Source organism: Oncorhynchus mykiss, chromosome 11 (genome assembly GCF_057628025.1).
Source record: "Oncorhynchus mykiss isolate SJ-2025 chromosome 11, ASM5762802v1, whole genome shotgun sequence".
NCBI classification, from domain to species: domain Eukaryota; kingdom Metazoa; phylum Chordata; class Actinopteri; order Salmoniformes; family Salmonidae; genus Oncorhynchus; species Oncorhynchus mykiss.
Window position 1 is genome coordinate 24,294,428 of NC_143032.1, and position 21,782 is coordinate 24,316,209.

General features: G+C 43.9%; 1 protein-coding gene across 1 annotated transcript in view; it reads left to right on the forward strand.

The window, feature by feature from the left end:
- Positions 1-1,483: 1,483 nt before the first annotated feature.
- The window catches only part of rsu1 (Ras suppressor protein 1), a 36,742-nt gene continuing 16,443 nt past the window's right edge, over positions 1,484-21,782 (forward strand). The window contains exons 1-8 of the mRNA XM_021620560.3: positions 1,484-1,858; positions 2,046-2,157; positions 2,758-2,808; positions 9,443-9,563; positions 12,705-12,823; positions 13,986-14,068; positions 18,198-18,312; positions 19,890-20,022. Coding sequence (XP_021476235.1) covers positions 2,049-2,157; positions 2,758-2,808; positions 9,443-9,563; positions 12,705-12,823; positions 13,986-14,068; positions 18,198-18,312; positions 19,890-20,022 — 731 coding nt within the window. The 5' untranslated portion in view covers positions 1,484-1,858; positions 2,046-2,048. The remainder of the gene's footprint in view (positions 1,859-2,045; positions 2,158-2,757; positions 2,809-9,442; positions 9,564-12,704; positions 12,824-13,985; positions 14,069-18,197; positions 18,313-19,889; positions 20,023-21,782) is intronic.

A 21,782-nucleotide genomic window follows, 5' to 3' on the forward strand; every position in this document is an offset into this window, starting at 1 on the left:
TTTTGTATGTGAATTTAGTAAAGTTAAATATTTTACAGTGCAAACAGAGAGTGGCCCTGAATCCCAGGTTTCTCCCCGGCACACAGTGAAGGCAAAGTTCATCTGTACTGCAAGCATCTGTTGCCTCTCACCGTCCGCCAAATATAATCAGTCTATATATAGAGGCCTCTGTTTTGCTATAGAAATCACCAGCCCCAGCCTACCCTGAAGAACAAGGGCACAGAAAATGAGAGGGAAAGAGTGAAAGGAAGAAAGAGAAAGGGTGGGAAGGAGTGAGAGAGAGAAACACGACTCAGGGAGTGTTGTCGTCAACCCAACACAGCCAAGCAAGAAGAAAGTAGCACTCAGCCAGGGGAGCCCTCTAGGTTTACCTCCTCCTGTTCACGCCTGTCAGGGTGTTCTACGCTGGAGGAAGAGCAGGAGGAGGACGGGGAGGAAGCTCAGGTTGCAGTGTATTGTGTTATGGTGCCGTGTCTGAGCCAAGACACTAGGAGCCAGGCCAGAGAATGTGTCTCCCAAGCAAGGTAATGCTAGGAAGGTATTACTACTATAGTGGGCTAGGAGACAGCAGCTGCTATGGACTTTACTGACTGACACCTGCCCAGGAATTCTACTACTATTGTGTGATGTATTCTTAAATTCTGTTTATCATCATGTGAAAGAAAGAGAAAAGTTATTTGAAGGAAAGAAGCATTCTTCGTTCACCGTTATGCCCAGTTTTGGTTGTTTTCAAAAATGATTTGTTAATGAATGATTAAATTGACTATTGTTTAACCCTCGATCCAATAGATAGCCTACATATGGGTCGTCACTAGTGACCACAGCCAGAAAGTCAAGGTTAAAATCTGATTTTAAACCTAACCCTAACTTTAACCCTAACCTTAACCACACTGCTAACTTCATGCCGAACCCTGACCTTAAATTAAGACCATAGCTAATTGTTGTTTTCATACATTTTTATGACAGCGAATTTTGACTTGGTGTCTGTGGCAACTAGCGGCACTGCACAGCAATGAACATAGAATAAGTATTTATAAATTGGGAAAAACACAAATAGATTAAACAGAGTTGTTCGATATATTGTTTTATAATAACCTGTAGTTTTTATAATAATAGCAATATAATAATTCAGAAATAAAAAATTAAATAAAGGAAGTCGTATTTTATTTATTTGGTTGAGGAGTTAACAGTCCAATTAACACACACACACATATACATATATATATATATATATATATATATATATATATATATATATATATATATATATACACACACACACACTGATTATAAACTGTTCATTATCACAGATTATCACAATTTAGTTGAACCCTAACCCTGTTCAAATCAGTAACATGTTGATTATTGCTTATTCAAATGTCTATGCGAGCGTTCATGTAATTTTTACAATGTAGGCTATCCGATACAGTCAATGATACGTCGGATACAGTCTACACTGTAGAAGATACTGTATAATAATTTTGCGTCGTTCGCTACATTGTTTCACTGCGGAGCATATTTATGTTGCACCATCCTTCTATCCGATTGGCTGAATAAGGACAACAGAGCATTCAGTTAGGATATAACCGTGGATCCAATTGGATATCCTTGTTAACGTTCTCTTTTTTTCTCTGGGATTGTGGAAAACGATTGGATGGAAAAGGGAACTATGCTCGTAGAATTTTTGGGAGACCTTTGGGTTGTAGGAAGTGCCCTTTTATGGCATGCAGAACATTTTACAGATCATCGCACATCAACTTCCGGTTGGGTGTGTTCAGACGCTTAGTCTAGGAAGTAAATTGGAAATATCTCTCCTTTTAACACAATAATTGTTCACGGAATTAATACCAATCGAAAGGTAACCATTTCCGACATACAATGGACGGTTTTCTAACTTATTTTACTTACGCTAGCCTATTCCATATTATCTGCAGTCAATCTAACTTTCTTGGCCATGTTCATAGAAAGTAGGATATCCTGCTCATTCAACCAGGAAAAAGTAGCAACTCAACTAACTCCTTGACTTTCCCCTGGTTACGTTGTAGAAAATGTCCAAGTCTTTGAAGAAAATCGTAGAGGAGAGCCGGGAGAAGAATATACCCGAGGTCGATATGTGCGACAGGGGTGTATCAAATATGCTGGACATTCCAGGGTTATGTGAGTAGGGGCCTACCGTTGCTGTTTAATACCATTATCTTCTCTTCAGAAAACACTTGAATATGGCTTGCTGATGAGTTGACAAGTAGAATCAGGTGGACTTGTCTGGGGGTACTCGAGGACCAGAGTTGGGAAACTGGGGATAAGCGAGGACCGGAGTTGGGAAACGTTTGTCTAGCCCTGAATTCCTATTGGTTGACTCTGGGGATTATACAGTATTAGGCCTATATCAACATCAGGCTGATGATGTAGCATATAGATAGGAAGCAAAGCAGTGCCTTTGTGATCACACTTTTGTGTGATCTGTTACTTGGTTGATGTTTGGATTTGGTCAAATTAATAATAATTATAAACGGTGTAGCCTACAAACTGCTGCATGCCTTATGCATCTGTTGGCAAAACAGTATATTTTTATTATAGGATTGGTCAGACTCTTATATAATTGAACAGGGAGTTCATTTTCGGTCACACTTTACATGACAGTGTCTATGTTACTGTATCTAATCAGGCCTGTTATTCCTGTAAGTACAGTTGTAGTAAGTAATTCCTCAGATAATGCTGGTTCATGTATGACATATCCTTTGTGTTTTTACTTTGCAGTCACGCTGTCCAACATTACCCAGCTGGTTCTGAGTCACAACAAGCTCACAAGTAAGTTCTGACTGTTTATCTGTTGTTTATTCCGCTGTGAAGCAAGCAGACTTAGACCCAATCATGTCCCTTCAGTATTCTCCACTTTGACAGACAGATGTCTCAACCAATGTTCCCTCCCATTGTTTGGGGCACTGAGCAAATTTTGGGTCTTGTGAGCGGAAACTTGAACTTTGAGAGAATTTTGTGCAACTTACAGCGCGTTTACAGTGAACACTGAAGCTGTACTCTTACAGTTTGACAGTAGCCAATAGGCTATTGTGGCTATTTGAGGACAATGTAGGCCAACCAACAAAACCAATGGAGCGACTCCCAGAACATTATCACATGGAAATAGCTTTTGATTTCTATGATATAGCCTACAGTAGCCTATATGTGGTGTTCAATGCAGGACTACATTGCATGATACTTTTTTACATTATGAAGGGCTTGACATTAATTAATGATTGCTTACTTGGTCTGTAACACCATGGGCCAATTAGGTGACTGTAAAATGCATTGTGTTGAATGATGCAAGAAACCACTTTACAAAGTAAAATGTATTATTATTACCATACAGAGAATTAGACAATGTAGGCTACCCCTCTGCCTCTTGGTTTATTTGCATGTTCAAATCTGTCTCAAAATACAACACTGGCCCTTTAATTAAGACATAAGCTTTTTACCTGACTGGCTTTTCAAAGAGCTCTTGAAATGTAGCCTACACATTTTGTGCTCAGTGACGCGCGGCTCTGATCTGAAAAGAGCATTCACTTGTGGGTGATTGAAAGACCTCTCGCGGACTACACACGCCAATAGAATCCTTCTCCGTTGCACTCTGGCTCTGCTTACAACAAAATCACACACACAATCTTGCAAAGTTAGATTTTTGGTTTGTTGCATTGAAAAGGGGCTGATATAATGTTGATTCGATCACAGAAAAAAAACTTTGGATCTGTATTGTGCAAACTAATGGGGCGAACTCAGTGAAGCTCAATCTTCTCTTGCATCTCTGTGCGGCCTGACGTTTCTTCTGTTTGCCAGTCCTGGAGGAGGTGCGTAGCTGCGCAGGTGGGCCGCATAGAGGGAACATTTGTTTCAACCCTAGTTTCTGTCCGATTTGGACATACTCTGAGTGTACAAAACATTAGGAACACCTGCTCTTTCCATGGCATAGACTGACCAGGTGAAATATTTGATCCCTTATTGATGTCACTTCTTAAATCCACCTCAATCACTGTCGATGATGGGGTGGAGACAGGTTAAAGAAAGATTTTAAACGTTGAGACAATTGAGACATGGATTGTGTATGTGTGTCATTCAGAGGGTAAATGGGCAAGACAAAATATTTAAGTGCCTTTGAACGGGGTATGGTAGTAGGTGCCAGGCGCACCGGTTAGTGTGTCAAGAACTGCAATTCTGCTGAGGTTTTTCCCTCTTAACAGTTTTCTGTGTGTATCAAGAATGGCCCACCACCAAAGGACATCCCTTGACACGACTGTAGGAAGCATTGGAGTCAACATGGGCCAGCATCCCTGTGGCACACTTTCAGCACCTTGTAGAGTCAATGCAGTGACAAATTGAGGCTGTTCTGAGAGGGAAATGCAGTGCAACTTAATATTAGAAATTAGTTCCTAATGTATTGTACACACTATACACGTAGGTCTAGGTGGACAGTTTATTAGGTACATCACCCAGTTCACAAAAATGGTTTGCTGCTACAGTCATGTGACCGTGGCTTGCTATATAAAGCAAATGGACAGGCATCAAGGCATTCAGTTACTGTTCAATTGAATGTTAGAATGTGCAAATTTAGTGACTTTGAGCATGGTATGTTCGCCAGTGCCAGGTGCGCCGGTTCCAGTATCTCAAAAGGCCGACTTTTCATGCACGACAGTGTCTAGGGTTTACAGAGAATGGTGCGACAAAAAAAAACATTCAGTCAGTGGCCGTCCTGTGGGCGAAAACAGCTTGTTGATGAGAGGTGGAAGGAGAATGGCAAGAATCGAACCAGCTAACAGGCGGGCCACAAACGGGCAGATAACGGAGCAGAACGGCATCTCGGAACGCACACCTTGTCAGTCCTTGTCACGGATGGGCTATTACAGCAGACGACCACACCGGGTTCCACTCCTACCAGCTAACAACAAGAAGTGGCTCCAGTGGGCACTCGATCACCAACACTGGACAATTGAGGAGTGGAAAAACATTGCCTGGTCCGACGAATCATGGTTGCGTCATGCTGATGGCAGAGTCAGGATTTGGCGTAAACAGCATTAATCAAATCAAATTTATTTATATAGCCCTTCGTACATCAGCTGATATCTCAAAGTGCTGTACAGAAACCCAGCCTAAAACCCCAAACAGCAAGCAATGCAGGTGTAGAAGCACGGTGGCTAGGAAAAACTCCCTGGAAAGGCCAAAACCTAGGAAGAAACCTAGAGAGGAACCAGGCTATGTGGGGTGGCCAGTCCTCTTCTGGCTGTGCCGGGTGGAGATTATAACAGAACATGGCCAAGATGTTCAAATGTTCATAAATGACCAGCATGGTCGAATAATAATAAGGCAGAACAGTTGAAACTGGAGCAGCAGCACGGTCAGGTGGACTGGGGACAGCAAGGAGTCATCATGTCAGGTAGTCCTGGGGCATGGTCCTAGGGCTCAGGTCCTCTGAAAGAGAGAAAGAAAGAGAGAAGGAGAGAATTAGAGAACGCACACTTAGATTCACACAGGACACCGAATAGGACAGGAGAAGTACTCCAGATATAACAAACTGACCCTAGCCCCCCGACACATAAACTACTGCAGCATAAATACTGGAGGCTGAGACAGGAGGGGTCAGGAGACACTGTGGCCCCATCTGAGGACACCCCCGGACAGGGCCAAACAGGAAGGATATAACCCCACCCACTTTGCCAAAGCACAACCCTCACACCACTAGAGGGATATCTTCAACCACCAACTTACCATCCTGAGACAAGGCTGAGGATAGCCCGCAAAGATCTCCGCCATGGCACAACCCAAGGGGGGCGCCAACCCAGACAGGATGACCACATCAGTGAATCAACCCACTCAGGTGACCCACCCCTTCCAGGGACGGCATGAGAGAGCCCCAGTAAGCCAGTGACTCAGCCCCTGTAATAGGGTTAGAGGCAGAGAATCCCAGTGGAAAGAGGGGAGTCCATGGCCCCATCCTGCCTGGTGTCAACGGTACAAGCTGGTGGTGTAATGGTGTGGGGAATGTTTTCCTGGCACACGTTACGTCCCTTGATACCAATTGAACAGCATTTCCATGCCCTGAAGAATTCGGGCTGTTCTGGAGGGTTTCGATCTGGTACTAGATGGGCGTACCTAATAACCTTGCCACAGTGTATATTATTGAAAGAGTTATTTTTACAAAATTACATGCATACACAGCTATGAATGGGAACGCAAGGGTGTGAAATTGTGCTTATTACCACTAGAGTGCACACTTGTGCTGTAGTACTTACCTTAAAAGGCTCACTTTCCGAGATGAGCATTGGAGACCAAGGCCTTTGTAGTCAGCTTGAACAACGAAAGTCAGTTCACTTCTCTGTGTTTTAGCTGGGGGTGTTTTACAAAGTATGCATTTACTTGAGGATTTTTATTTGGGATCTCAAAGCCTAGGGTTCATGTGTGTTATGAGTAATTTAAAGAATAACATAATTTAAGTTGCTAATATGTTTATTACGTTATTACGCTGTTATTGCATTAATATGACATAAAACCAGGTAACATAGCAATGTAATCACAAAGAATGAGGCAGAGAATCATGTCTCTCTGTTAACGTGTGTATCATCTGTACAAGAGTCTGTAGTTAATTTTGGGACAAGCCCACTAGGGGATACACTTGAAACAAATTAACAAAAAAAAATCACAAGATCTCTCTTGGCATCTTCAGTCACTACTCCAGACACCAGCTCCAAGTTCACACCTAACTACCTGCATCATGTTGGCACATTGTTTATCTCATACTGCTGGTATCTTGAGTTTCCTGTTCTGTTCCTCACCCTAATCCCCATTTTAAGATGTCACACATTGAGATTACATCCATTATACATTTCTCTCTCCATGCTATTTATAGCGGAAGATCAGAGACTTGTTTTTGGAATAGCTAATTACCATTATCATCCATACCCATTTACCTGCAGGTGTTTCAGGTGCGACCATCTTATCCGCCGTCTGTTGGCAATAATGTTCTTAGCTGTATTTATTTAGTTTTTACACAGCAAATCGCTGTATTGTGAATATGGAGCTGTGGTTTATGGCTTTACTCTTCGTCTTGCCGTACCTCTACTGGGTTTTTCCCCTCTCTCCCCTCCGTGGCTCTGATCTTGTCCTGCCTGCTTTAAAGCGCTCCCAGATATAAAAGATAGCGTGCCGTCTTTTTGAACTTTTCAAGGTAGTCAGATATTACAGTGACATTTGGAAAGTCTTTCATTAGAGAGGAGGAAGAGGAAGGTGACGAGAAGGGTGATCTGGGTGAGCAGGGTGCTTACTTAGCCTATGGGAGGGAGAGAGAGCAGCGTAGGAAGGGAGAGAGGCTTAGGGGGGGGGGGGGGGGGAAGAGGGGAAATGAGATGGCTGTTGCTGCTTAGCCAAAGGTTGGGACCGTTTCCCTGACACGTCTCTCCCCTATTACCATCAATCTATTTATCTGATCATTAACAACTCCCGAGTGTCACAGGGTCCCCATGCAGGCTGCACCAACCTGAACCCAGCCGCCTCCTCTCACACACACTCAAGGGGCACCCACTTAATACCACACACTTAATATTACCCACTTAATACCACACACTTAATATCATACGCACACACACTATTCTCTCTCTTACTTGCTCTCTCTCCCTCATTTATCTCCATTGAGACTAGCAATTAAACAAAATTAAGCAAAAAAGTGTTATCTGTAGTACGAAATCGTATCGTCTTCAGCATGTCTAAGAGTTTAACTTTACTCGCATGAATACAGGGCAGGTGTAGTAAATGAATAGTGTGTAAAGAGATCACTGGAGTGTTGTATTGATTGAGGCGTAGGCCTAGATCTGCGTGGCCAGGTCCAGTACTCTGTGACCCTATGTTCACTCTGCATTGATTCAGTGGACATTCACAGATCTATTGAGACTGAGCCTGAATGGAATTGATTTTGTGGTGCGGGGTAAACCACTGGGATAGATGGAGAGAAATGGACTCTAAAAGTCCAGGGATCGGAATCGAGTCACGATTTTTTCACAGCTCGGGACTCCACTCTAAATCAATCAGTGATGACATGGATTCAGACTGGACCGGTTGTGACATGGACTTGGATTCAGACTGGACCGGTTGTGACATGGACTTGGATTCAGACTGGACCAGTTGTGACATGGACTTGGATTCAGACTGGACCGGTTGTGACATAGACTTGGATTCAGACTGGACCGGTTGTGACATGGACTCGGATTCAGACTGGACCGGTTGTGACATGGACTCGGATTCAGACTGGACCGGTTGTGACATGGACTCGGATTCAGACTGGACCGGTTGTGACATGGACTTGGATTCAGACTGGACCGGTTGTGACATGGACTTGGATTCAGACTGGACCGGTTGTGACTTGGTTGACAAAGTCTCTCTCCCTGGTATACTTTTAATTCCACATGCTACTAAGCTTTAGTTACAGACTACAGAGATTACACACACACACACAAGCACTAGGGCTGGGAATTGCCAGGGACCTAACAATACAACATTGTCACGATACTTAGGTGCCGATACGATAAGTATTGCGACTCATATGATTGTCACAAGTCTATATTTACGGGAATCGATATTGTGATTTGATCTTCCAATCATATTGCTCACTATATGACTGCTGCAGAGAGTGAAGAGAGAGGGTGAGAAAATTAGTTTTGATCAGTCATGGAAATAAGTGCTGAAAACAAACATATTGGCTCACTATTTAAAAAGAAGATGGAGAACAATAATAATATTAATATAATAATATTGTGGTATGTAACTGTAACAATTATGTCTCTCATCACTGAAAAGCAATCCCCTAAAAGACTAGCCTTTGTGACATGTTGTCCCTGTGATATGGAAACGGTATGGCAGGGACACGTTCAGTCACCCTGATCTCCCCAGGGACATTCCTGTCAGGTCCACCTGTTCTGTTTGTGTACCCCCCCCCACCCCCCATCCCTTCTTAACCAACGCCTCCATTGATCAGGCCTCTAATCGGATAGAGGCATCATCTCATTATCTCCCTATCGATCTCTGTCCACCTCTCAAAAATTGACTCGTGGAGGGGAGGAAAGGATGAGGAGCGGGAGGATAAGGGTGAGAGGGGAAAATAGGGGGAGGTGTAGGAACAAAAGAAATGGCCCCATCATTAAAATGTCAAACCTCTGCCCTGATTGCCCTGGCCATAGAGCAGCTAAATGAGCCATCAAAGACATACAGGATGATAATTGGCTCGTTAAGACGCTGTACCATCAGCCTGACTATAGTGGTTCTTCAGCTGGTCGTAGTTTGACTCCATGGTTGTGTTTTAAAGTGATGAAAGAGTATGCAATGTTCAATAAGGCTGGGAGGAAGAAATACTGGTGGTCTGTATTTTTATTCCATGTTTTGTCTCTCTCTCTCTCTCTCTCTCTCTCAGCCATTCCTGCCAACGTGGCTGACTTGAAGAACCTGGAAGTTCTCAATGTGTTCAACAACCAGATAGAAGAGCTGCCCACTCAGATCAGCAGCCTGCAGAAGCTCAAACACCTCAACCTTGGGTAGGCCACCGAGTGTATTTTTAAAAAATATTTGTATTTTCTGTCTTGTGTGTGTGCGACTGTGGCTCTTCAGCTATGCCACTCCTTCATCCTCATTCCAAGCTCACAAAGCCTACGTTGTCAGACAGGTGAGAGAAAGGGGGAAACTGTTCATTTGAACACTTGTTTATTTGCGGGTCTCTCTCTTCCCCTCAGGACATGGCTGTATCTCTGCATTCAACTGAATTGCTGTTGTCAGGGCAGGGATCCTGTTATTTTCTCATCTCCGTTTGTGACACAAATCACTTCACCCCTGTAATTTACCCTTAACGCTTTACCCATCACTTCACATTCACATAGTGGAATAAACCATTATCAACCAGTATGCACACATTTATCCTAGAACAATTTAGATCACACATCTGGCTAATCAGTGTAAGAATACGAGCGTATGCCATCTCTTCATATGGTGAAAAGTCGATCTATGTAATGCCATAATAAAGACTGGCAGAATTTACCAGATTGCAATAGGTTTGATTTGATTAGATTGAAGGACTATAGAAGACAGCAAGCTATGTTCCCTAACCTATACCAGTATGCCAAAGACGACGAATCCCAAACAATTTCAGTTCTCAGGTCAATTTATGCACAGCACAAAGGGACAAGGCTAAACCTAAGACTGGTGTGCGTGAGGAACGGTGTATAATTAGCTATTTGCCAAGACAACATCGAGAGGCTCAGAGACAACTTCATATCGTGTATTTCTGTCCTCTGTGAGCACTTAAAGGTGGAACACAACCTGTTTCCTACTCTCATCCTCTCGTCCAGAACTTGACATTAATGCTTTTCCTTTTGTCTGGGACAATTACAAAAATTAGTTGGACAAGAAGAATATAGATTTAAGTTGTCAAAATGGACACAAATCACAATATCAAACAATTACTCAGATCACAGGCCAATTTTGGAATAACAGTCAAATACATTTTTCATGTACATATATAAAAAGGCTACAAAGTTTAGGTGATAAGCACATTGGCTACAGCCTCATGTCCAAACCGATGCCGACATGAGGGAGGCGACGGAAAATGTAGCCAAACTTTAATGAGACTTTTAATTACACAGATATCGGCTAAACGCCAGTCACGTTTGGCCAAATAGAATGGAGGATAATTCACATTAACGTCTGTCGACGTACTGGAGGCACGGTTCATTCAGATGTAATGGTTGAGTGAAGGTTTGTGCCTGTTGCGCCCCGCACCTCACCCACCTTGAACCTGGGTGGAGGCGGGCAGCATTTCAAAACTATTCCACCGGAAACGTAATTGTTTTAAAACCTGCATGTTTTATGTCATTTTACGATGCATGTCTTGTTTCAAAGTAGCCAAATTATGAGCATAGAAATGTTGAGGGAATTGTTGTGTCTGTAGGTTTTCAAATCAACGTTATTTTATTGTCCAGCAGCCAAAGGCAATAGTCCTAGTCAGTAATCCATCACGCTAGTTGATGCATCTTTTTACATTTTCCTTTTCTTCATTTCGAATGGATATTTGTGCGTGGGTGTGCGTTTGAGAAGTGTTTTCTGCTAATTGCATTTTGGAACGTTCGCAAATAGCCTACAGCCATGTGTGCATTGTTGCGCTTTATAATATGAAGAAATAAAACTCTATCAACATTTTTTTAAGCTAAACGGTCTGATCTGTTGCATCAGCTTCTTTTTTTACATTTTATGTGCAGTGGTTGTATGAATTTTGGATCTGTCGTTCCAGAACTTTCCAGAAACTGTTTTGAACCCTAGACATATACAAAAGTAATTGGAATGTTGAAATATTTTAAAAGCTACCCAGGGTGGCCAACCATCCGCCATGAGAGCCTTAAAGGGACTGTTGTATTCAGAGGCTTGAATATGTAAAGATGCCAATCGGCTGTGTAGCCTATATTCCTGTCTGATTCTCTGGTAAAAAAAATATGTTAATGCATTTTATTTTGTAGAGTGGTTCCTTGCGTCTTAAAATGATGTCAGAATAGTGTTACAGGTCTTCTTTTAAAAAATGTAAAATTTATTTTGGGACAAGTGACTTGTGCTTTTGGACAGGTAAAAAAAATCTACATGTCCTACTTGAGAGTTTTCTCTTTTCTCTTCCTATGTTCTACTCCAGTTCAGTCACAGCCCAAATGTGTGGAATTAACAGTTTGCCCGCTACAGTTTTAACCCCAAATACCTTTTGTGGGCCCCCCTGGCCACTGAAAGATGGGGGCTGGCGATAAGGGATTGGTCTCAATGTCACGCGGGATTACCAAAGTTTTTACAATCTCCTCCACCGCTCTGACATTCTGCGTCTCTTATGGATTGGCTGTCAGCTGCACCGTCTCCCAACCATAATCTAGGAAACATAAGCCTCGCAGACGTATTCAAGACCCACTGTCCCTTTCAGCGCGGTGTGTGTACTCTGTACTGTGTGTGTTTGTGTGTGTGCAGGCGCATTTGTGTGTACCTACCAACCTGATCTCATTTGTCAAAACAATCTCTGCCTCCCAACCTGTAATTGCCTTGCAAACATATCCTGGCGTCGCAGAATCAATTTTTTTTTGCTTTTCAAATCCGCCCTGAAAGCAAGGCGCTCCACTGTGTTCCCTGTGTCTTTGAGACGGCCTAGCCTCTTGTGGTGTGTGTGGATATTGATAATGTAATACCTGGAGATGTATAGACTGAGGCTTAAATGGTTGGGCTCAATCAGGACCTGATCTCCGGCTAGGCCCAGTGACACCTTGATCCTCTCCTTCTTCCTGAGCTCATTCTATAGAATCCTTAAACAGTTCTGCCACTATCTATAAGAATATGCCTAACAGAAGGACTATATGTGACCTTGCATGCAGAATGTGAGATTACACAATACAATTGAAGAATGAGTTATTTCTCCCAAGGTGAGCGCCAGCTAGTATGACAAAAGAATGACTCTGCGTTCACTGTACATTGGATTTACTGTAGAAATAATGTCACAGGCTCAGGAAACCGATGTCTTCACCATTAGACCAAGTGAAAATGTCCTCTTGTGCTGAGGGTGACACTGATTTTTCTTCAGTCGAGGACTACCTCAGGAAATGCCGTTGTAAAGCTGTGAGTTGGTTTAACTCGTTGTTTTCTAACTGTCATTATGCGTGCAGTATGAACAGGATGAGTGCTCTGCCCCGAGGCTTCGGGTCCCTGCCTGCTCTGGAGGTGCTGGACCTGACCTACAACAACCTGAACGAGAGCTCACTGCCCGGCAACTTCTTCTACCTCAGTGAGTCACTCTCTCTCACACACACACACACACACTGCATCGCACGCACACACGTCCACAGAAACCTGTGAAGAAACACACACGTGTACTCAAGTGCGACTGAAATATTTCTCCTGTCACCACACGCTGGGCAGACCACCATTCTTATTACTGACTCAAGCACATCATCATCATGGGCCTCATCTTTCCAATCAACTCCTCCATTCCATCCATCACCCTGTTCTGGTAATTGACGCGCTCTCTCTGATAAAAATTTAAAAACAACTGAAAAGGGGATGTCTTCAACCAAGACCTAAAGTGGGAGAGAGAGAGCTAGGAAGGAAGAGGAGAGGGAGAGATGGTCTCCCCATCTCTGACTGTTTCTCTCTCTGAGGCTGCTGTGCTAGCTCTACTAATGGCCTGTTATTTTAATACTGATGATGACATAATGAAAGCACTATTCACACAGCAATCAGCGCCATTTTAATCTTACCCCCCCCACCTCGCACACTACCTCCTCTCCTCCCCACTCCATCTATCAAAGCTGGAGGAGGCTACGATGCCCAGACACACACACACAGATCGCTACTAATTCCCTGCCCAAATTAAACAGCCACTGATTAATGAATGAGGTGCATATGATTAAAGACAATCAGAGATACAAGAAGGAGGATATGCACTTTCATTATTGCTATTAGAAGCCTTTAATGTGGCTATTTTTGGTATTTTACTTTGCTCCAAAGGATCTGCTTCCCTTAGAGTGACATACCAGGAAGTATGCCTGTCTGTCTGGATGTCTCCCCAAATCCCTGATGGAAGAATAGTGTCAGTGAATCTGAAGATTACCCTTTTGGTCTAGTCTGTCTCTCTGTTTGGGTGTGTTTCTGTGTGTGTGTGGGTGTCTCTGTGTGTGTATGTGTGAGAGAGAATGAGAGGCAGTGTGAGCTGCTGTCTTCCAGTGTGTCAGTATGTGTGTTTGTTTATATAGACCACCCCCCCCCCCCCCCCCCGACTAGACAAGCAGCAGTAAATCTATGTTTGACCCATGTGTGTGTCAGCTGCCCAGAGCTTGCAAACGGTTATTAATCAGCCGTGACTGGTCTTATTGATCACGCTTCGGCCTGGTTAGGACTGAAAGTCCAGTGCGCACACACACACTAACCAACTCCTGTGTAAATTGCAGCTACCCTGCGTGCACTCTATCTCAGTGACAACGACTTTGAGATGCTTCCTCCAGACATCGGCAAGCTGGGCAAGCTGCAGATTGTGAGTCATTTATCTAAATATCTCCCTCTGAATATCAGTGGTCTCCTTTCTCTCCTTCGTATTGCTTGGTTGGTTCCTTGTATTGTCCGTCACCTAGAACTGCCTTAATACAGGAGTGACGGTTCCCCACAATAAGGACTTCAAATGGCATGTGTCTCTCCTATTGTGATGTCTCAAGATTTTTTATTCTGATTGTAGATGGGAAATCATTGTTTAGTATACAGTTGAAGTCGGAGGTTTACATACAGTGCCTTGCGAAAGTATTCGGCCCCCTTGAACTTTGTGACCTTTTGCCACATTTCAGGCTTCAAACATAAAGATATAAAACTGTATTTTTTGTGAAGAATCAACAACAAGTGGGACACAATCATGAAGTGGAACGACATTTATTGGATATTTCAAACTTTTTTAACAAAAAATTAGGCGTGCAAAATTATTCAGCCCCCTTAAGTTAATACTTTGTAGCGCCACCTTTTGCTGCGATTACAGCTGTAAGTCGCTTGTGGTATGTCTCTATCAGTTTTGCACATCGAGAGACTGGCATTTTTTCCCATTCCTCCTTGCAAAACAGCTCGAGCTCAGTGAGGTTGGATGGAGAGCATTTGTGAACAGCAGTTTTCAGTTCTTTCCACAGATTCTCGATTGGATTCAGGTCTGGACTTTGACTTGGCCATTCTAACACCTGGATATGTTTATTTTTGAACCATTCCATTGTAGATTTTGCTTTATGTTTTGGATCATTGTCTTGTTGGAAGACAAATCTCCGTCCCAGTCTCAGGTCTTTTGCAGACTCCATCAGGTTTTCTTCCAGAATGGTCCTGTATTTGGCTCCATCCATCTTCCCATCAATTTTAACCATCTTCCCTGTCCCTGCTGAAGAAAAGCAGGCCCAAACCATGATGCTGCCACCACCATGTTTGACAGTGGGGATAGGTTGTGTTCAGGGTGATGAGCTGTGTTGCTTTTACGCCAAACATAACGTTTTGCATTGTTGCCAAAAAGTTCAATTTCATCTGACCAGAGCACCTTCTTCCACATGTTTGGTGTGTCTCCCAGGTGGCTTGTGGCAAACTTTAAACAACACTTTTTATGGATATCTTTAAGAAATGGCTTTCTTCTTGCCACTCTTCCATAAAGGCCAGATTTGTGCGATATACGACTGATTGTTGTCCTATGGACAGAGTCTCCCACCTCAGCTGTAGATCTCTGCAGTTCATCCAGAGTGATCATGGGCCTCTTGGCTGCATCTCTGATCAGTCTTCTCCTTGTATGAGCTGAAGGTTTAGAGGGACGGCCAGGTCTTGGTAGATTTGCAGTGGTCTGATACTCCTTCCAATTCAATATTATCGCTTGCACAGTGCTCCTTGGGATGTTTAAAGCTTGGAAAATGTTTTTGTATCCAAATCCGGCTTTAAACTTCTTCACAACATTATCTCGGACCTGCCTGGTGTGTTCCTTGTTCTTCATGATGCTCTCTGAGCTTTTAACGGACCTCTGAGACTATCTAAGTGCAGGTGCATTTATACGGAGACTTGATTACACACAGGTGGATTGTATTTATCATCATTAGTCATTTAGGTCAACATTGGATCATTCAGAGATCCTCACTGAACTTCTGGAGAGAGTTTGCTGCACTGAAAGTAAAGGGGCTGAATAATTTTGCACGCCCAATTTTTCAGTTTTTGATTTGTTAAAAAAGTTTGAAATATCCAATAAATGTCGTTCCACTTCATGATTGTGTCCCACTTGTTGTTGATTCTTCACAAAAAAATACAGTTTTATATCTTTATGTTTGAAGCCTGAAATGTGGCAAAAGGTCGCAAAGTTCAAGGGGGCCGAATACTTTCGCAAGGCACTGTATATTGACTCCAACCTAAGAGTATCTCGTTTTTTTTCAACCACTCCACAAATTTCTTGTGAACAACCTATAGTTTTGACAAGTCGGTTAGGACATCTACTTTGTGCAGGACACAAGTAATTTTTCCAACAATTGTTTACAGACAGATTATTTCACTTATAATTCACTGTATCACAATTCTAGTGGGTCGTAAGTTTACATACACTAAGTTGAATGTGCCTTTAAACCGCTTGGAAAATTCCAGAAAATGATGTCATGGCTTTAGAAGCTTCTGATAGGCCTTGAAATACATTCACAGGTACACCTCAGGCTAATTGACATAATTTGAGTCAATCTTCAAACTCAGTGCCTCTTTGATTGACATCATGGGAAAATCAAAAGAAGTCAGCCAAGACCTCAGATCTTCACAAGTCTGGTTCATCCTTGGGAGCAATTTCCGAACACCTGAAGGTACCACGTTCATCTGTGCAAGCAATAGCACGCAAGTATAAACACCATGGGACCACGCAGCCGTCATACCGCTCAGGAAGGAGACGCGTTCTATCTCCTAGAGATGAACATAGTTTGGTGCGAAAAGTGCAAATCAATCCCAGAGCAACAGCAAAGGACCTTGTGAAGATGCTCTAGGAAACAGGTACAAAACTGTCTACATCCACAGTGAAACGAGTCCTATATCGACACAACCTGAAAGGCTGCTCAGCAAGGAAGAAGCCACTGCTCCAAAACCAGCATAAAAAAGCCAGACTACAGTTTGCAACTCCACATGGGGACAAAGATCGTACTTTTTGGAGAAATGTCCTCTGGTCTGATGAAACAAAAATAGAACTGTTTGGCCGTAATGACCATTGTTATGTTTGGAGGAAAAAGGGGGAGGCTTGCAAGCTGAAGAACACCATTCCAACCATGAAGCACAGGGAAGGCAGCACCATGTTGTGGGGGTGCTTTGCTGCAGGAGGAACTGGTGCACTTCACAAAATAGATGGCATCATGAGATAGGGAAATTATGTGGATATATTGAAGCAACATCTCAAGACGTCAGTCAGGAAGTTAAAGCTTGGTCGCAAAGGGGTCTTCCAAATGGACAATGACCCCAAGCATACTTCCAAAGTTGTGGCAAAAGTCAAGGTATTGGAGTGGCCATCACAAAGTCCTAAACTCAATCCTATAGAAAATTTGTGGGCAGAACTGAAAAAGCGTTTGTGAGCAAGGAGGCCTACAAACCTGACTCAGTTACACCAGCTCTGTCAGGAGGAATGGGCCAAAATTCACCCAACTTATTGTGGGAAGGTTACCTAAACGTTTGACCCAAGTTAAACAATTTAAAGGCAATGCTACCAAATACTAATTCAGTGTATGTAAACATCTGACCCACTGGGACTGTGATGAAAGAAATAAAAGCTGAAATAAATCATTCTCTCTACTATTATTCTGACATTTCACATTCTTAAAATAAAGTTATGAACCTAACTGACCTAAGACAGGGAATATTGACTATGATTAAATGTCAGGAATTGTGAAAAACTGAATTTAAATGTAGTTGGTAAGGTGTATGTAAACTTCCGACTTCAACTGGATGTGGATGAATGTCTTCTGTGCAAACAGTACACATTTAATGTTTTATATACATTGACCTCATCCAGAAGACGAGGTCAGTACAGCTGCATCAAAGCTGGGACCAAGAGACAGAGGCTGATTTTCAATCTCAAGGCCATCAGACTGTTAAATAGCCATCACTAGCACATTAGGGGCTGCTGCCTATATACATAGACTTGAAATCACTGGCCACTTTAATCAATTGAACACTAGTCACTTCAATGATGTTTTCATATCTTGCATTACTCATCTCATATGTCTATACTGTATTCTACACTGTTCCACTGTATCTTAGTCTATGCTGCTCTGACATTGCTCTTCCATATATTTATATATTCTTAATTGCATTCCTTTACTTATATTTATGTGTACTGGGTATATGTTGTGTAATTTGTTAGATATTACTTGTTAGATATTTCTTGTTAGATATTACTTGTTAGATATTGCTGCGCTGTCGGAGCTAGGAACATTTCGCTACACACACAATAACATCTGCTAAGCACGTGCATGTGACCAATAAAATTTGATTTTATTTTATTCAGAATGTATAAATCACTATTTTCCTCTCTCTATCGCCCCTCTTACTCCCTTTGTCTTTCTCTCTCGTCCTTCATCTCTCCCTCTACGTCTCTCTCATTCCCCCCCCCCCCTTCTCACCCCCTATCCTCCTCTCCATAGCTGAGTCTGAGGGATAATGACCTCATCTCTCTGCCTAAAGAGATAGGAGACCTAGCCCAGCTCAAAGAGCTCCACATTCAGGGCAACAGGCTCACTGTGCTGCCCCCTGAACTGGGTAAGACTGACCACACGAACACACTATTGCACACAGACACACACACAGTCACTGTATGTGGGCGCAGGTGTAGTTGACTGCTCCTCTGGTTGGCTGGCCTCTCCCAGCATCGCCCCACTGCCCTCACCGTCCCACTGTGTGTGTGCGCGCGCGCGCATGTGCATGCCCCAGATGGCATGCTTCACAGATCCACAAACCCATGAACCCCCACAGAGGTCACCAGGGGTCGACCCTCTCTCTGACAGCCTGTAGAGTACAATGTGTGGACCCTCGCCACTGGAGGTTCTGCAGCTCAACCCTGCTCCGTTTACGAAACTGAAACACCTTCCAATACAAAGTAAATATTTTCATCAGTTGGTAAAAACCAAAAAAGGGGATGTCTTCAGCCAAGACCTAAAGCAGAAGAGAGAGAGTTCAGGAGGAAGAGGAGAGGGAGAGATGGTCTCCTGTTTCTCTCACTATGTGTGTAGAGCTGATTAGAATCTCCCTGTCACGGCTCCCTAATCCCAGTGTCTCACTCCTCTGGCCTTGTTAGGGCCACAGCTACACCACCAGCCAAAAGAGAGGATGGGGGAGGGAAAGCGGGAGGGAAAGAATGTTAGAGAGATGGAGGGACGGACAGGCGGAGGGAGCGACTGAGGGACGGGGTGCTCCAGAGATGGAGGGACGGACAGGCGGAGGGAGCGACTGAGGGACGGGGTGCTCCAGAGATGGAGGGACGGACAGGAGGAGGGAGCGACTGAGGGACGGGGTGCTCCAGAGATGGAGCAGAGGAAAAGAGGGGGATGAGGGGAGAAAGAGATGAAGAGGGAGTGGCCCCTCTAACAAGGAGCAGCCGAGTGCACAGGGGAAGTGCAGGTTTGGGGATAGAAGATCGGGCATTGTAGCTGTCGAGACCACACTGGAGAGAAGAAGGACTAACACCGACCTAATCCTGTAACTAGGGGAGAGGGATGATGGAGTGGTGGGAAGGAAAGGAGGATAAATAAGGGCGATGAGGTTTCAAGTGTATTTCAGACAGATTATTACAGTTTAACCATACTGTAAAACCATCAAATCATTCAGTCTCTGAATTCAACCCTAGTTTGTTCTCACACAAAAAAAATCCAGACAAAGCTGAAAGCAAAGAGTTGATTAAGAAGAGCAGTGAAATTGTAGATTCTGTACAATTATAGACGAACAGCTGAACAACCCTAACTGACTAGTTAGCATGGGGCTGCTGGTGTTGGCTTGCTCTGACCAGGCGTAACGTTGGGGTTGGGGGACCTAGGGGTTTTAGGTTTTTAGGCCCAGACAGCTCTCTCGGTGCTGGGCTAGTCAGATGTGTGTTAATTGGTCTCTGAGGTGCTACCATCGACCACATTAGCACCGTGACCCGTCGCCCGCGCCACAATGTTGTCAGAACGTTGTTCACTCTTTCGCCCTTTCTCTCCCTCTTTCCTCGCTCCTCTTCTCCCCACACCTTCATCTCTCCACCCGTTGACCTCTTCTCCCTCCCTCCTTTCCTCTCTGACACTCTTTTCTATATCACTCAATCTCCTAATCTCTCTCTGTTCATCCCCTCTCTCTCTCTTCAGGTAACCTGGATCTGACTGGGCCTAAGCAGGTGTTCAAGGCTGAGAATAACCCGTGGGTGACCCCCATTGCAGACCAGTTCCAGCTGGGAGTCTCCCATGTGTTTGAATACGTCCGCTCTGAGACCTACAAGTAGTAAGTAGTCTAATCTACAAACACCCCTACACTTACAGCAGTAGTGGACTCACTGACTCCAAACTACTGAGGGAGAGGGCTCTAAGAGGAGAGAATGGGACGTGTGTGTGTGTGTGTGTGTGTGTTAAGGACTTTAATTCGTGTGACTGTCTGTGTGTCTCCCTCTCCCGCTGGTCTTGTGGCTGTATCATGGTGTTGTTGGACCCTCACCCTGCCCTGCTCTCTCCTGGGCCCTCAAACCTTTACTTCTCATTAGGGACAGAGCGAGGGATGCGTGGATCCTCTGTCCTCTCCTTCCCTCTTTTCTCGTTCTGTCCATTGAGCTACTGGACTGCCACTTCAACGCAGTCCTCCAGCCGAGACCCACTCACTCTTATAGACCTGAGGGAGTTTGTCCGTTCCTCTACGGATGATGTACAGTAGCTTTCGCTTTCTGTTGCGTTGTCCTCCTGCTCAGGGCTCTATGGATTTCCATCCCAATGTCAGGTGTAAAAGGGGGATAAATAAAGAAGCGTATGATGTCACTTCCTGCATAATGGCGGATGTCTCTAGGCTCTGACCCCGGCACCAGCTGTCTACGTCCCAGACTCTCTCAGTGCCAGCTGGAGGAGGAAGGTGATACAGACCTGTAAGACTTGGCCATTGGTGGGAGGCAATGTTCTCTCTAAGCCACGCACCTCCTCCAGGACTGGCAAACAGAAGAAACGCCAGCCCACGCAGAGATGCAAGAGGAGATTGAACTTCACTGAGTTCGCCCCATTAGTTTGCACTATATAGATCAACGTTTTTTTCTGTGATCGAATCAACATTATATCAGCCCCTTTTCAATGCAACAAACCAAAACAAATCTAACTTTGCAAGATTGAGTGTGTGATTTTGTTGTAGGCAGAGACAGATTCTATTGGCGTGTGTAGTCCACGAGAGGTCTTTCAATCGCCCACAAGTGAATCTGCTTTTCAGATCAGTGCCGCAAGTGTGCACATTTGTTGATATTCTTTGCTAGTTAGCAAGTTAACCCAGTTATAGATAAATATAGGGCAGCAATAGGGAGTTAGTTTGGTGGGAGCTACCCAGAGACCAGAGCTAACAGCATGAAATAACACTCCCAACGACAGCACAGCCCTGTCTGACAAGCCCTGGAGCTGTCGATGTCTGCTTTGAGTTACCTCTACTGTCTGTTCACTGCTGAGCCCATCTTTACTCTAAAACCTCGCGCTCACACACACACACACACTCTCTAGTTCTCTCTTTCTCTCTCTGTGTCTCACTCTCTCTTGTAATATGTTTTTCTGAGACTTTTAAAGATTTCCTGTGTGTGGATGGTGAGGCTAATTTTAGTCCTCTTATAGAGGGCAGTTTTATTTTGGAGTCTTTGTTTCTGGAACAACCCAGTCAGGTCATTCTAGTTAATGTCTGTCTGTCTAGTTGGTTCTATTAACCCAGAATCAGATCAATTACTATGACGGGCTTGAGGCATTCATTTTGTCTGTCTGTGACTGGGGACTGGTATTGTAGTACAGTATCGGCCCATTCCAAAGCTATTTACGCACTTAAACATTATCTATGCATTTGAAACCCGTAGTTTTGGTTTGTACTGTACCAGGTATGTTCTTAGATGGCACAGTTGAACTAGCCATGTCCATTGCTCTATGTACTGTACCTAACTTCTGGGCTCCCGAGTGGCTCCCGAGTGGCGCAGCGGTCTAACGCTTCGATCACACCAACACCGTCATTACATTTCGCTACACCAGAATTGCATT